Genomic DNA, 15,863 nt, shown 5'->3' with positions numbered 1-15,863 from the left:
AATGATACTCAATAGTGCAATGTCACAGATGACCAGTAGTATTAATTGCTGAGGGAGGGTGCCAAAATGGGGTTGCATGGGTTTATTACAAACCACCTGTCGGTTGAATCTATAAAAAAGTCAAATGCACTGCTAAGATGCATCCTCTGGCATTGCCTGTAGAGATAAGGAATTACCAATGTCATATTCAAGACACTTCTAAGACATTGGGAAGACTGAGTGCAATTCTTTAAACACATGTTTACTAACAGGAACAAACTGGAAATATTTACCCCACAGGGCAGTTAATAGAATCAAAGAGCCTGTCTTTTATGAAGCAAAGTGCAAAGAGCTGAATTGGTCACTTTTCCAATGTGGAGAGTGAGGGTCTGGAACAGCTCCCTCGGAGGAGCTGTGGGAGCAAAAATACCTTCTTTTTGACACATCTGTGAAAGGGTTGGTATGCCACCTTGGTCTGTAATAGAAGGGTATTACATTAAAAGAGAGAGTAGCTAATTCCTATTGGATAACCGTGAGTACTCTTATTGAAAGAGAAGTGTTTATAATAGTTAACATTAATATTATCAGAAAAAGTTTTTTTAAAGAACAAGATACGTCAATTCAAAGTACTTGTCATTCTGTAAATTGGAATTTCTCAGCCGGAGACCTAAAGATGGATCAGTAATGGATAGTGGTAATAGAGATGGTCCCCTTTTCACCAGACTATCCTTATAAACCACGTAAGGTTAGTTTCCCACCTGGAGTGTTCCAGCTTATGAAAGCTTTGAGATCACAGACAAGTCTTACAGGGACTGTACACCTTGCTGACTGCACATTTTCCGATTCAGAGTAACGGTGATTAGACAGTGAAGAAAGAATTTGAAACTTTAGAACTTCTCCTTCAGTTAGTTACAGCTTTGGGCACACTGAGCTGGGGCAGTGCCCTGTTTGTCCTGCTTCCTTCCTAGGCCAGTCCAGACTTCTTACTTGCTATACAAGGTCTATCTTAAGGCCCTTTTTGTTTGCTTCTTTGCTGGGCTTAGTTTGTTTGTAGCAGCTGTAATGCAAGGGTTACATTCAGTCCCTCAGCAAATAAAAATTATATTATTTACAGGATACTGGCAAATCCACTACGTGGATTTATTGAGTATAAAACAGAGCTTGAATTTCTCACAGAGATCCAAAGCTAATATCTAAAGAACTAGATCTGAAAGACAAGCTGGAGGGATATTTTTTGTCATTCTCTCTGTTGAATATGGTAAGTCCTGAAGGAATATATACAATAGGCATCCTTTTGAAATAAAAGGTGAAGGTCCAGTTTGCTGTTTAACCGTGAGGTACAGACTTTTTCAATCCACACTCAGTTGTGTTTGGCAACCATATTATTTTGATACATGAGTAATACAGCTGTACATTGCTCATTACTGAAATATCAGGCAAAGAGATGGTTCTTGTCCTGCTTTGTATGAATATTTTGTCTGCCTTTATCTTGATGCCAATTGTCATTTATATAAATCATACAAAAATGTATTGCTTGATAAAGGATGAGAGTTGATGATGCCATGTTGTATTACTAAAAAGCCAGTATTTATGGTGAGGGAAATTGTTATCTGTAAGAAAGTAGTGAGTACATGTACACAGGAGACTATTGTCAGACATAACTATGTCACTAGCATATTTTGTACACATGGATTCTTATTCTGTTCACTTCAGCCACTGTTGTAAGTGATTGTGACCTCTGTTTTCAGTCCTGCCATAACATCTCTCAAACTGTTGCTATTTCATTTCACCTGTTTTCCAGACTCTATGCAACTGATTCATAGGTAAATAGTTTGGGAAATCCCTTGAATAAAACAGCATGGGAAGATGATTGCTTCTCATAAGGTAGCTGCTGCCAGTCAGTATTGCTGGGAAATGGTGGTTAAATATGTTCACCACACACTTATTTCTAGAAAAAAAAGGTAGTGAGTGTGTGGAACGTGACATATGGCCTCACGGTACAGTGCTCCCTGTGTCAGTGAGTGTTGACATCTCTTCTGCTTCACCACAAGATTTGTGATACTCAGTCTCAGAATCATGGGTCCTAGGGTTATGGGAATAGAGCATTTTAGATGTTTTTTCTAAGTATATTTGAATTCCTTATGGCTCTATCATCTTATAAAATTTAGAGATAAAGTACAAGACTGTGGAATGTACTTTGAAAGATAAAATGTATTCCTGAGTGTTGGTAAGATTACCCCCCAGTAAGTACATAAGCAGAGTCTAATGCAGATTTCTCGCTATGGCTGAATTAATACATTCCTTCTGAGATTTCTGTGGGTCATTTTCATCCCTCTTTTACTATGAAGTAAAGAAACATTTAAATGAGTGCTGTCAAAATTGATCTTCTAAAAATGTGACCACAAAAGACTTGGGAAGAAACAGAAACTGAATTTCCCAGATGCAATTACTTGACCCAGCCTGAATTTCCAAAGGCAATGCTAATGTCACATATCATAGTTCTTGTTAAAGGTCCTAATCCAAAGAGTATTAAAATCTGCAGAAATATTTCCACAATCACTTTTCTTTATCTATTCTCAGATGTTACCACTCTGATTTCTATCTGTTGTCTTACCACACATATATGTTGCACCTGTATCTTGCGAAGGTTAAAATAATTTTTAAAACAAGAAAAATATATTGAAAGTGGACTCTGGATAAATGCCTTTTATTATTGTTATTGTTGCTGTTGCTGTTGTTGTTATTATTAAAATACATCAGCAGTGTAACCATTGTTTGGTTTATATTATACAAGGTTCTCAGTATTTTCTAAAGGATCCAGACTCCTTCTATAAACACTGTTGATGCCTATTCTGATCATTGGACACCCTGCCGCATATTAGAAAGCATTAAATAAAACAAAATTAAACATCTGAGAGTACATTTATGCATAAAGAAAATATGTTTCTCCTGTATTTTTGGGTTTTTTAACAAATGTATAAAGTAATTTTCATTTGTCTTCTAGATAGTTAACCTGCTTTCCCACCTTGTCTTTATCACACAGAAGAAACTGAATAATTCATTCAGATTTTGTTTAAATTAAGAAAATAATCTATCCAAACCTTTCAACTTTATGTATTTCTTCAGCTTTTACATCTTTGTAGCTTTCAATATCCCATCTTCTTCAGATTTTAAAGTTTTATCTCTAATCTTTGCATCCTCTAATTATACTGTGTGGTCCAGCTCCTATTCCTAGTTTTGTATAGACACGCATCACTGCCATCCGGTTTCCCTTCCAGCCTGCACCACCCAGTCTTTCCCTTACAAGTCCTTCCTTTTCTTTTTGTCTGTCCTTACCTGTCAATGTCTTTCTGAAGTTAGGACATAAGCATAATATCAAATTAAGTTATTCTTCACCAAAACAGACTATACCATGTGGAAGGTTAGAGTATAATTTTATGTCATAATATTAGTTTCTTTTCCTTTTGTAGTCAGTCTATTTCAGTCTTTTCAGCTTTGTCCCATGCCTTGAAACTGGACTCCAGATTTTCCAGGCTGTAGGTCACTTACCCTTTCAGCCCTGCTTTCCTTTTAAATCAGTGGCATTTGGCTTCACTTGCAACTGCAGCACAGTCATGGAGTGGAGGGAGTTGTTCTTCCCAAAAAGTTTATGGGTGTGACTGATGCAGCCTGAATAGGAAGGAATGAGGAAGGGCCATCCCAGCCTAACTATTTCTTTTTCCTACAACCAGAGAACAGGATTTTTAGAACATCTCATCTGAGAACTGACAAATTAGCTTTGGCTTTCTGGGAGGCTCTAATCAATTAAAAATATTTCCTCGCCTCCACTGTGAGGGAGCTCCTGTAGCACTGCGGAAATGAGCTGAGCGCCCACTTGGCTGAGTCAGCAAGAAAGCAGCCAGCCTGCAGAACCGCCGCTCCCTTCTCAGCTGCATCCGAAGCATCACCTTGGTTTTATGAGATGCCAGGCAAGAGGAAAGTGTGGAACAGACAAAGCTAGATGCAGACGTGATCTCACCTCCTGCTAAAGACCAGATGTTGCTGAGGCTTCTGTCTCGGTCACAAGGTGAGGTTTCACTTCAGCCTAAAAATACAGCATCCCTTGGAATGCAGTGGGCTGAAGAACAGAGAAAGCTGTGCCCTGTTCAGAGCTGCCACTTAAATAAATGAGTAAAAATACTTGGATGGCCTGCCTTAGGTTTCTCCAGTGCTTTAATGACCCCTCAACCTTTTTTTAGAAATACCGTTGAGATTTCTTTTTCCTGCTAACTAGCTTCCTTTCATACTTAATGGATTCAGACAGTTCACCCCTTGGCTTTTAACAAAGGAAAATTCTCTCTTGCTCTGTCTCTTTCTTTGGGGCATTGAATGGGCTATATAGCTGCACACAGATAGAGATCTCTTGTGTGGGGTTACATGTGTGTGTGTATACAACATATATATACACACACACACGTGTATATGAATAGGGCTATCATACCTTTCCCAAAGCCTGATCTGAGAGAAAGCATTTCAGTTAAATTTCTGTCCTTGGTCCAGATGAGAAAACAGTGAATTCCCCAAATATGCAAACTTTTTATCTGAAAGCCTCTAAAATTTAGCAACCACATCAAATTAACACTGCATTATTATGTACACTGTAGTTATTGAAGGAACGGCAATAATTTAATTATCCTGCACACTGTCCCTCTGGAGCAGGAAGGCTTGACAAATCATAAATCCATCCTAGGGTCTTTCACACAGGTGTTTGTAGAAAAATTAATGCTTTTCAAAAGAAACTCCCCCCCAGGAATTGTCACTGCAGTGGTGTCTGCATTTTCATAAAGAATAATCTTTGTTAATAACTTTTACTCTCATATTTGACTGTGTTCAGTCTATTACAGTGTCAATTCAATTTAGCTGTAGCTGATACAATATGGATATATCTGTCATTATCCTAGTACTCTGCTAGCTTTATTTTTGAATTTGAGTGATTTATAAAATCTCTTAATCCCAACTCTACAATTAATCTTGCTAGGGACTTTAATCTCAGCTGACTGAAAAATGGTTCACAGGACTTGAAAGCTGCAATATGCTAAATCACCTCTGAATCAAAATTAAAATAACAGAAAACTCTATTTCCTCCTTGTAAATCTCATATGTCTATTGACTGACTGAAAAATTGTTCTCAGTATTTGAAAGCCTAACTGTTCTAAGTCAACTGTTGGACTGCAAAGAGGGTCTTTTTCTTTTGTAAATATAGTGCACAGTGTCTATAGAATCTGGTCTTAATGGCAATATCAAACATCTTTTTTTTTTTTTAATGTAAGTGTCATATAGTGCTAATCTCTGTCCACTAAATATCATCATGTAAAATCCTCCTGTGGTAAAAAATTTCTACCTATTTCCTAAGTTCAGTCTCATTTACAAGGGGCAGTTATTTTTATTCTTGGCTTTTACTCTACTTTTTCACACTTATTCTATATGTGATGGGCTGTTAAGAACATTTCTATCTGCAGTGTAATAGAAAAAACGTGTTTTCAAGAGTGAATAAGAAAAAAGTATTCCTAGGTATTTCTAGCCTAAATTGTTAGAAGGAGAATTACAAGGCAGACCCACATTGCAACTTGCATATGTAACTATTAACACAATTTACATTTGAAACTCTCAAATGCAGAATAACCTGCCTCTTTGTACAGCCTCTTTGATCATCACTGTAGACAGGGCTTCAATTTCCCTTCTCTTGCTTCCCCCCATATATTACCATGATATGACCAGCCTTCAGATGCAATAGGCTCCTGTCACTGTGATCCCTTACGTTCATTTGCCTCGTCATACTTCTCTCACAGCCTCTGTCACATCACATTAGCTCTCAGTGCCGTGCTGTGCTGCCCACAGCTTTAATCAGCTGCCTCCTGCCCTCTCCATTCCCCTTCTGCTGATCAGTCTGTTGGTCCCTCACCTGATGCATTCCCACACCACTTCCTCCCCCAGCACCTTTGCTGGGCCTCTCTGCTCCCTAGTTCTTCACCTGACCTTGCTATTTCCATCCTCTTGCTGAGGGAAACCCTTGGATCGTTCATCCATGACAACAGATGAAGATGGCAGGTTTTCCCAGAGAGCAAAGACTCCAGGTTACTGCAGATGCAAATCAGATGCACAGGAGTTTTTGATAGAGAGACAGGGGCAACCTACCACCAGCAGCCCATTGTCAGAGCTAGTGGTGTCAGCCTGAGTCCTGCTCTTCTCAGAGCAGCTCTTCCCAGGCAGGTGAACTGCGCATGACATTCCCACCAGCAGTGAAACTCCATTTGTGCCACAGGTTCCTTATCTTCAGGTAATGCTGAGCCTACATGGCAGTAGGCAATAGTACAGAGCTCGGGACAGGTCAAACCCAGGCGGTTCCTTAAGAAACTTGAATACCTCTCAGGATCACAGAGATGTGAAGTGGAGGACAGAGATGCAAGCAGAACTGTGTCAGGTTGAGGAAAGGATCAATAACTACATTTTATTGCAAATAAAGGCAAAAGTCATGGAGCAATGCCATGTAAATCTATGAGATTTCCTTTGAATTCAGTTATCTGGTAATTCTTCTAGTAACTGCTAAATTGAACTGCCATTTCTTCTAACAAATAGCTGCCTTTTTCACTCTCTTTAACAAATATATTAATTTATCTCAGTAGTTTGTGTTGATTTATTTAGGCTTGATGAAATTGTCCTCCAACAAAACTCTTGAGGTTTTCCCTCACAAAAATTTAGGTGGTTCATAAGTTCTTCTTATTTCCTATAAATAGCGAGTACATGAAGCTTCTTAAAAGGGCCTGTAAAGGCGTCTTAAGGGGACTATCTTCTGCTCCACAGCAGTAGTTTGCATACTGCTTCTAAATATATTTTTTAAAGAGGAAATTCCGTGTAATTCTGCCTTATTATACACGTGTTACTGCTGCATAAAATGCACATGATATAAAAATACATTTTGGGGCTGGAATACATGGTTTGGGCTGGAAGGGATCTTCAAGATCATTTAGTTCCAAGCCCCCTGCATGGGCATCGTCACCTCCCAGCAGAACAGATTGCTCAAAGCCCCATTCAACCTGGCCATGAACACTTCCAGGGAGGGCGCATCACAACTTCCGTGGGCAACCTCTGCCAGTGTCTCACCACTCTCAGTGTAAATTTTTTTTTCCTAATGTCTAACCTAAATCTACCCTCTTTGAAGTTTAAAACTGTTACCCCTCATCCCATCACTACATGCCATTATCACTACATGGTCTTGTAAAAAGCCCCTCCCCAGCTTTCCTGTAGCCCCTTCAGGTACTGCGAGGCCGCTATGAGGTCTCCCTGGAACCTTCTCTTCTCCAGGTTGAACGACCCCAACTCTCCCAGCCTGCCTTCATAGGAGAGGTGCTCCAGCCCTCAAATCATCTTCGTGGCCCTCCTTTGGGCTCACTCTAAGACCTCCATGTCCTCCCTGTGGAAGCCTTGAGGGCTCCAGAACTGGACATGCTGCTCCATACATCATGTACCAATGTTCTTTCTTGTCCTCTTTTACACACATACATATACAGATGTGAAAGAAAGAATTTTAGGTACATTACCATAGAAGAAGAGCAGATTAACTGGTTAGGACAGAAAATACCAGTTTCAGATCAGTCTGCCTAGAACTTCTTATGTAAGGGAGCACTTCAATACCTCAAGACTGTTAAAATCAGGCAAGAAAAAAAAATATTGTTTCTATTCTGAACATCCCTAGCCCATTTCCCTTGTTCTCTCCTGCTCTTCCTTTATTTTCAGAAAAATATGTATAGTTTAGGATAATCTTTTATTTGCCCTGTCATGTACATCAAAGATTATCAAGGTCCGTTTGTTTTTTTTTCTGCTATTAAATCTGCCTGCAAAAAGATTGTTTATGTAACACAGATGTTTCATACTGCTGTGCTTATTCAATACATTTTTTCCCTGCAACAGTCTGTTTAATGAGGCAGTGTGAGTAGTTACTCAGCTTCATAATTATCATTAATATAATGAATAATTATTTGTGTTGCATACTGTTTCATTTTCAGTAGTATTAAAGTTTAACTCATGTGGATGCCGTTATACCCTTTTTAAATTGTTATCACTTCTGGCTAGCTATGTCTCACATGGTGCATTTTGCCACAGAACCTACAGTAGTTTGCATGGCAGACTTTTCAGTAGGTCAAGCAAAAGTAATTAATTTGTTATTTCCTCCTAATGCAGATGACAATGTTTCCTTCAATAAAATAAGCTATGGCAGTTCTTTACCAACTGAAATTAGATGTGAGCAAGTTTTTTAATAACTGGTAGAAGTTCATTTCTTGGCGTATATGTAAATCATGCTCTTTTATAGTGACCACCATATGATCAGTCATTTATTTGGCCTTTTATGTGATAATACATTAAGTAGTTCAGTGATTGTTCACATGCTTGCAACAAGTCTGTAGTTACAAATTAGAGCTGGATCACCCTGTCTTAGAAAGGCAGCCTCAGTGCTGTGTGTAGATAAAATGAAATGCATTCTGTAAGAAATTTAAGGATATTCATTAACGGAAAGGCTATTGTATGAACATTGTGTCACTCAGAGCTATAGATATTTTTCATTTAGAATGTTCTGTAGTATTTTTCTACTATGACTAAAGAGTATAGGCCTGATCTCATTTTTATTATTCTCTATTGAAGCAGACAAATCTATTGCTCATAAAGTCTGACAAACTGAAATGGGAACTACTTACTCCTTCCTGAGCTCCATGAACATCATCATAAAAGGCATAATATTTATATATATATATACATAGATAACCTTTTCTGTATGCAGTACAACTTCTTCCATTTCAGGTACTGCCACCGCAGTTTTATTAAAACAGAACTCCAGGGGAATATTTCAGGAAGACAGAAGTTTCATCTCAGGCAGGCATGCAGGATTGCACCCTTGAAAGAATTGAAAGAGTTTGAAAGGAACTTGCCAAAACTGCAGGAATTAGAGGCCTGGGATCACATTTCTGCTTCCAGTGTTGATAGAGCAAAAGCAACTTGTTTTTGTTTATTCCCGTGTTGATTCTGGGACTCTGTCATCTCTCCCTGCACAGTCATTTGGCTTCAGTGGGAGGAATGAAAAGCAGGTGGTAATGGTTGGAACCCAAACAGGCCAAAGAAAGTCCTTAGTAGCCCATGCTAATATGCAAAACTGGAGAACCATTTATTCCTCCTGATATGTTTTTGAGGAGAATTACACCAGAATTCAGTAGTCTGAAAGTGCATGAGATGTGATTGTGGGACTCTCACTGCAAAGGTTAAGCAGGTCACATGTGTGGATGTCAACACCGTGGTGGCTGCTTGGGTTTTGATCTAACATAGGAACAGTCAGTCCAAAAGAGAGGTACTGAATGATTTTAGGACTACACCATGCTGGAAAAGAGGTGTCCAAAATCACTCTAAGATCCAGGAGTGATTTATCTTGCCTACAACCAGTTGCCTCCAATCACTCAACTGAAATCCATCTTAATTCGCTCTTCCCAAGTTTTATTTTCAGTCCTAAAATATATTCAGTGAGCAGCCAGCCATAGCTTCACATGTACTTCGTTTATCTGTAATAGTTTTTCTCACAATTTTGAATGGATAATCTCATTTTCTTCTTAGAGACTATATAAAGGGTGGGTTTTTTTGTTTAATTCTGTTTTACGGTATTCAGAAGGGTTTGGCATTCAGCAGTAGATAAAGAGTTGAGTTTATTCTTGTTTACTTCCAAAACTGATTGAATATAAATTCTTTATCATTATCATTGTCTTTCAAAAGCTTGTTTGTAGTACTCTTACAGCTTTCAGAAGATAGTCCCATTTTTCCCTAGTTCCTGTAATTCACATTCTTCTGACCTGCATTTTATTAAACAAAAATAAGATACCCTCTTAAAACTACAGAATCAAACAGAGTAAATAAATCCTTAGAGGACACTTATCGTTAAAAAAAAAAAAAAAAAAATAATTAATTACTCCTTTACTGTTCAAATGTCTGAGGATAACTTCTCCTATACACCCACACATTCCCTTGAGCCGCTGCATGGGATTGTTTAGGTGTTTTCATTAGGGGATAAAGTGAATTAGAGTACATCATTTATAGCAGCCACTTAAGTGGCATCAAAGGTAAAAATATGACCATAATTAAGAAAATGTAGTTCCCATGGAATGGTATTATCACTGGGTTTATCTCTCTGCACATGCAATAGGAACAACCCTGCATAACTTTAAAATGTGGGTATGGTAAACACGACATCCAGAAAGTTCCCTGTCAGCATTTCCCACATCAGCTGCAATTCGAGGCAGTACCTGGATGAGGAAAGCAGTATGTCATCCCAGTTGTACTGTGTGCTGCTTTGGGATAAGAACACTGTTACCTGCCACAGTCAGGCCACCATTCCCAGCATCTTAACAATGTCATTAACACAGCTTCTTCAGGAATTCTTTTGGGATTCTGAAAAAATGTTTTTGTCACTAAAATGTCACCATGTGCCTAGGCAAGCATTCTAAGGTGCATTGGCATGTTTGGTGAGTTGGTGATGTATTTGTCAGTAAAAAGCAGCAGACCTTATCTTGTGAGTGGGCACCTTTCTCACTGCCATGGATTTCAGATATGCTTGTAGTGAAAAAATGCAATATTTCAGGACTAAGTATATGCTAGAATTATCCTTCCAACTACACATGGGTGTAGAGCCACCTATATTCATCCACCAGATAGCCTGAGATGGTAATGGAGTGTTGAACAGCTTATGAAAGACATGGATTGCTTCCATTAGCCTCAGTGAATCCTGCCAAATTCCCAGCACCCTTGCTTCAGTGCTTCAAAAGCAACTAAGTTGGGGGAACATGTGGCAAGATGCCTGTCCTCTCAGCTGACAGTGAAACAGTTCTACGTTAAAATACAGGCTGAAATTTATGGCCTTTTATTAAGAAGGTTACAAGCTCAGACTGACCCATCTATAAATAATTTAGAGAGTATAATTTAATGTGTGCAATCGATTTGGTGTGTTTTCCCTGTATTTGGTGAGACCACATACACCTACACTGCTCCATGTATTCAGATATCACTGAATAAAGTCCTCCAGTTTTTCATCATGAAAGCATAAGACAACACCATGGTACTGACAAGTAAACATGCAATAACTAAAAGTAAACAGGTGCTAAAGTGTTCATCTGAGTCATAAGGACATCCTGCTGGGAAGCATTCCCTAATTCACTTTTATTTCAAGTATAAGAGTGCCTGGAGTTCGTCATTTCAGGAATTTCATGACCACTGGCCTGATATTTGCAGGATGCTTCTCCACACCAGCTCACTTTGTGGACACTTTTGACATGGAGTTTGTGGAAAGTAGTTTACCACATTTGAGTATTTGTAACCTTCCTTGTTCAAAATAGCTTCCCTTTGTGGATGAACATTTGATTTGATCACTCAATACTATTTTCTTCATCTTGCAGAAGACTTCCTTCACTCCAAATGCTGAATGTGCATGGAGTCCTACTAAGGGAAAAAAAAAAAAATAGATCATCTGGCTATAGTGTTTGGATATTGGCTACAATAATGTGCCAGAAATATGTTAAATTCTCATTAAAGTCCTGGAAGTGAAGCACTTAGGCTGGAAAACAATAAGCAAAACCAGAAATGTAGGGGGGGAAGGGAAAGAACCTACAAATACATAGAGTATAGAATGACAAACTATTAAATTATCCTATTAATTGGCAATACCTTAAGGCATAGATGTGTTTAAAAACTTATGAACTTGCCTTGTTGAGATCTTTGTTACAGAACTCACTGAGCTCCAAAAGACCATTCCCAGATTTATGTGGAAAAGTACTTATGAGAAAAAGTATTTCTTGTTGAGTGTTGTGTTTTAATACCAGAGTTCTGTCACCTTTTCTTTCTGTTGTTTTGTCAAACCTGCTTGATTTAATCCAAAGGGGCAGAACTGTTCGGTGTGTTAGAGAAAGACTTGCTTTTGATAGAAGTAATCCAGGAACCGTGTTATTGCCCTTGTATCCTCTCTTCTGCTTACTGAAAAGTGGCATGATTGTAATCCCATTGAAATCACTGAGATTTCTGATATTGAATAAAATCAGAAAAGAAGCATGTCTGTCATTATTTTGTTACTCTCCAGGAGCAGGTTTATCTGTGTGTTAGAGCATGGGCAGATACAGAAGCACTCCCAGTCATTACCACTGTCCAATTCTCGTGAAAAGCTTTCCTAAACTGGGGTGTGCTTTCCCTGCTGTTGTCTCCTGGCTCACCAGCCCCTCAATTGGCAGGGTTACTGCTGATGAGGTAAACCACGGAAATTGTATATCTTAATTTCAGATGTTATCAACATACCATTAAAACTTATCTGGTTTGACTTATTATTTGGGCAGAACCAATATCAAAAAGGAGTCCCTGGTGGTGACCACCGAGAGGTAGTTTTTTACATTGTCCCTTCTTACTTGGTAGCCCCAGTATTCATTCTGAACTATGAAATGGACCTTCATAGTTGAACTTTTAAAATAGGAGACCTGTATCTTCAATTTGAAGCAGGAGCACAACAGTTTAGGCTAAAAGAAATTATCTCCTCCTTGATTTGTTTCTCATGGGATCACCTGACAAACAATATAGAATGGGTACAGAAATCCTCAAAATGAACTACCAAAACCCAAAACTGTTTGTAAGCAATTTTACTGGTTCAGCAGTAAAAAGAAAAGAAAAACATCTTATTTGAGCAGCCTTTCTCAAAGGTATTTCACTTTACTTTTTCCAGGAGTCACTGATGTGATGTCTGTGCTTTTTTTTTTCCAGCTTACTTTATCAGATCAAATAATGAACAGATTAAGAGAACAGAAGAATCTATCTTCTTTTGCCTCTCTTCAAACTATAAAGTAGCTGTGGGCCTGAGTTATGAACATTGGCTGGATCAGGGACTGGAATAGCTTTTTTTGGCTCTGTAAAATATTAATGAGATCAGTGAGAGCAAGGCAAGAGGAAGCTTGGTGAAGGAAAGGTGCCCCATTCTCATCTTGCACAAATCAGTTCCGCTGTTGGCCATAGGTGGAAGAGGTAGAAGACTTTATTTTTATGAGTATATTTGTCTTGCTCAGTCTTTAACTGACAGTAGAGAAGAGTACTGTCATTTGAACCAGGAAAGCTGAGTGCTAGATTGTATAATATTTTAATATTAATAGTTGTGTAATTATTGGCTTGAACACCATTGTACTAAGGCATGCTGTCCTTTCTAGGTAACGTTTCGGACAAGAATCTACCACTGTAACATTAACAGCCAAGGCGTCATCTGCCTGGACATTTTAAAAGACAACTGGAGCCCAGCATTAACCATTTCTAAAGTTCTCCTCTCCATCTGCTCCCTCCTCACAGACTGCAACCCAGGTAAGAGAAATTAACTTTCACATTTGCATTCATTCACAGTTAATATTCCGTCAGCTATTGGATATGCTTGGTGTGCTGTTTTAGTACTACCTACTAAAAAAAAAGGCCAAAATGTACATTTAAAATGCCATCTGTTTAAGTTAGGGTACAGTATAGAAAGAAAGCACAATTTCAGGAGCTCAAGTGCATTTTCAGTTGAGAATAAAAGTCTTTTATTTCAAAAAGTCTAATCAGTAGAAAATATTTTGTAGTAGGCACTAATTTGTATATTACAACCAGGATATTAGTACCAAGAAATATTAATGAGTTTATAAATATTGAAAAGTAAAGCTTTCATTTAAATATGCTGATAATATGGGCTCTGAAAGAATATTTGTAGTGCTGACAATGACAGATGTCTAACACAGACTCTACAAATAATGAAAATTAATTTAAATGAGGTTTATTCAATATCCTGGACAGCCAATATGAGTATTCAAAGCAAGTTGTCATTCTTATTAACTAGCATAGCACTTAACCTCTTCCCTCAGCTCATGTAGATTTGTTTTCTGCCATTGACCATTAGATCTGTAATTTCCACTTTCTCTTACTCTGTTTACCAATGAATGGTTCTGACTGTAACCTTGGAAAATTATGCTATATGGAAATTATTTAAGAATCATCAAGATAAAATTAAGTGATCTGTTTACATGTTGTGAAGGTTGTTGCTGGTTTATTTTTTATTGTACAATTCTTTTTTCATTTGCCATCTAGTTTTTAAACCTTTAGGTTTCCTGTTTTTAAACTTCTCCCCAACCAAAAGGCTAAAAATTGCTTTGCAAAGGGTAGAATGTGATATTCTTGTGTAATCAAGGGCTGAGTCCAAAGCTGTAACAGAAATCTGAATTCTTTCCAAGCTCAAAATAAGGTGAAAGTGGGCAAAAATGCAATTGACTGTTTTCATTTTCATATAGGTTTGTTACTGTATATAGCATTACAGTAACCCATGGCATTCCTTCCACCTAAGAGTGGTAAAAGAGACCTGTGATACTATTTCAGGCATATTTATTTCAGGTGTTGGATGCTCTTTGCTTACATCTCTGAAAGACTGACTTCTAGCAGTGTCTACCCCAAAACATGCAGAAGTTCCTGTGGGGAGTCAGGTAGATGGATAGCAGAAGTGTAAAGGAAAGCAACTGAGTATTTGCTTGTGTGTCTTAGAGACCAGAGAAAGAGCTAGAGACACTGCAAAGCTGTGTTGGGATTTAGAAACTGGCAAGAAGTTTGTGCTCATTTATGGTCACCTCTCTTCAGAGGGATGCAGTCAACTCGAAAGCTGGCCACTTCCCAGTAGTGATTTGAAATTTATAATCTACTGTCTCTGCTCTCTCAATCTTTTTCTTTCCCTTGGTCTATTATATAGATGCTGTCAAACAGCAGTTTTAACCAACCAAGTGCATAAGAGGAACACTGAAAACAGTTATCCAAAATATATTATCATATGCAACAAGTTAACATGCTAAAAATGAGAAGTTATTCTTCCCTTCAGTTTCTTCCAGTTGGCAACCATAAGCATAGTCATGACCATAGTAAATAAAAAAACTTATGATGTTTGCATTTTCAAACGTTCTCTTTAATTACAAAGTGATTTTGGATTTTGTTGCTGCTTCATGTTAAAATTTTCATATGTTTTTTTGAGGAATTAATGCAGTTTCCTAATTTGTATTGTGAATTTTGCTCTCACAAGATGATAGTGGGTAGCACTGAACTGCTGAGTCATTTTTGCCTTCCCTTGAGATTGCCTCTTTCGTGTTAGACACTTTATATAAGAAGTGAACTCTGAATGTTTATGATGTACAACAGAAGGCTTGCAAAAACTTACAAGTTCTTACTTTTTGGTGTATTGCCTAATATGCTACAGTCTGTTCTGGTTGTAGTGCTTGTTGCATTTATTTTAGTGACATTTTATCTTTAACAAATACTGGTTCCATGGCATCCAGATTGAACGTGTTAGGTAGGTAGGTAGGTGGTGGGCAGGCAGGTGGATGGATGGATGGATGGATCACTGGGATATCAGTTGCGAAAATTATCTTTCATATGTTTTTTTGAGGAATTAATGCAGTTTCCTAATTTGTATTGTGAATTTTGCTCTCACAAGATGATAGTGGGTAGCACTGAACTGCTGAGTCATTTTTGCCTTCCCTTGAGATTGCCTCTTTCGTGTTAGACACTTTATATAAGAAGTGAACTCTGAATGTTTATGATGTACAACAGAAGGCTTGCAAAAACTTACAAGTTCTTACTTTTTGGTGTATTGCCTAATATGCTACAGTCTGTTCTGGTTGTAGTGCTTGTTGCATTTATTTTAGTGACATTTTATCTTTAACAAATACTGGTTCCATGGCATCCAGATTGAACGTGTTAGGTAGGTAGGTAGGTGGTGGGCAGGCAGGTGGATGGATGGATGGATCACTGGGATATCAGTTGCTGAGATATATCACGTATATATGTAC

General features: G+C 38.1%; 1 protein-coding gene across 2 annotated transcripts in view; it reads left to right on the top strand.

Moving 5' to 3' along the window:
* The window catches only part of UBE2E2 (ubiquitin-conjugating enzyme E2E 2), a 217,198-nt gene that overhangs the window by 176,699 nt on the left and 24,636 nt on the right, over positions 1 to 15,863 (top strand). For both annotated transcript variants that reach the window (XM_010007528.1, XM_010007527.1), the window contains exon 5: positions 13,224 to 13,371. In XM_010007528.1, the coding sequence (XP_010005830.1) occupies positions 13,224 to 13,371 (148 nt within the window). The remainder of the gene's footprint in view (positions 1 to 13,223; positions 13,372 to 15,863) is intronic.

This window comes from Chaetura pelagica, unplaced genomic scaffold (assembly GCF_000747805.2).
Source record: "Chaetura pelagica isolate M959 unplaced genomic scaffold, ChaPel_1.0 scaffold10, whole genome shotgun sequence".
Lineage (NCBI taxonomy): Eukaryota > Metazoa > Chordata > Aves > Apodiformes > Apodidae > Chaetura > Chaetura pelagica.
Note: the sequence above shows the minus strand (reverse complement) of the source record. Positions and strands in the feature narration are given on the sequence as shown.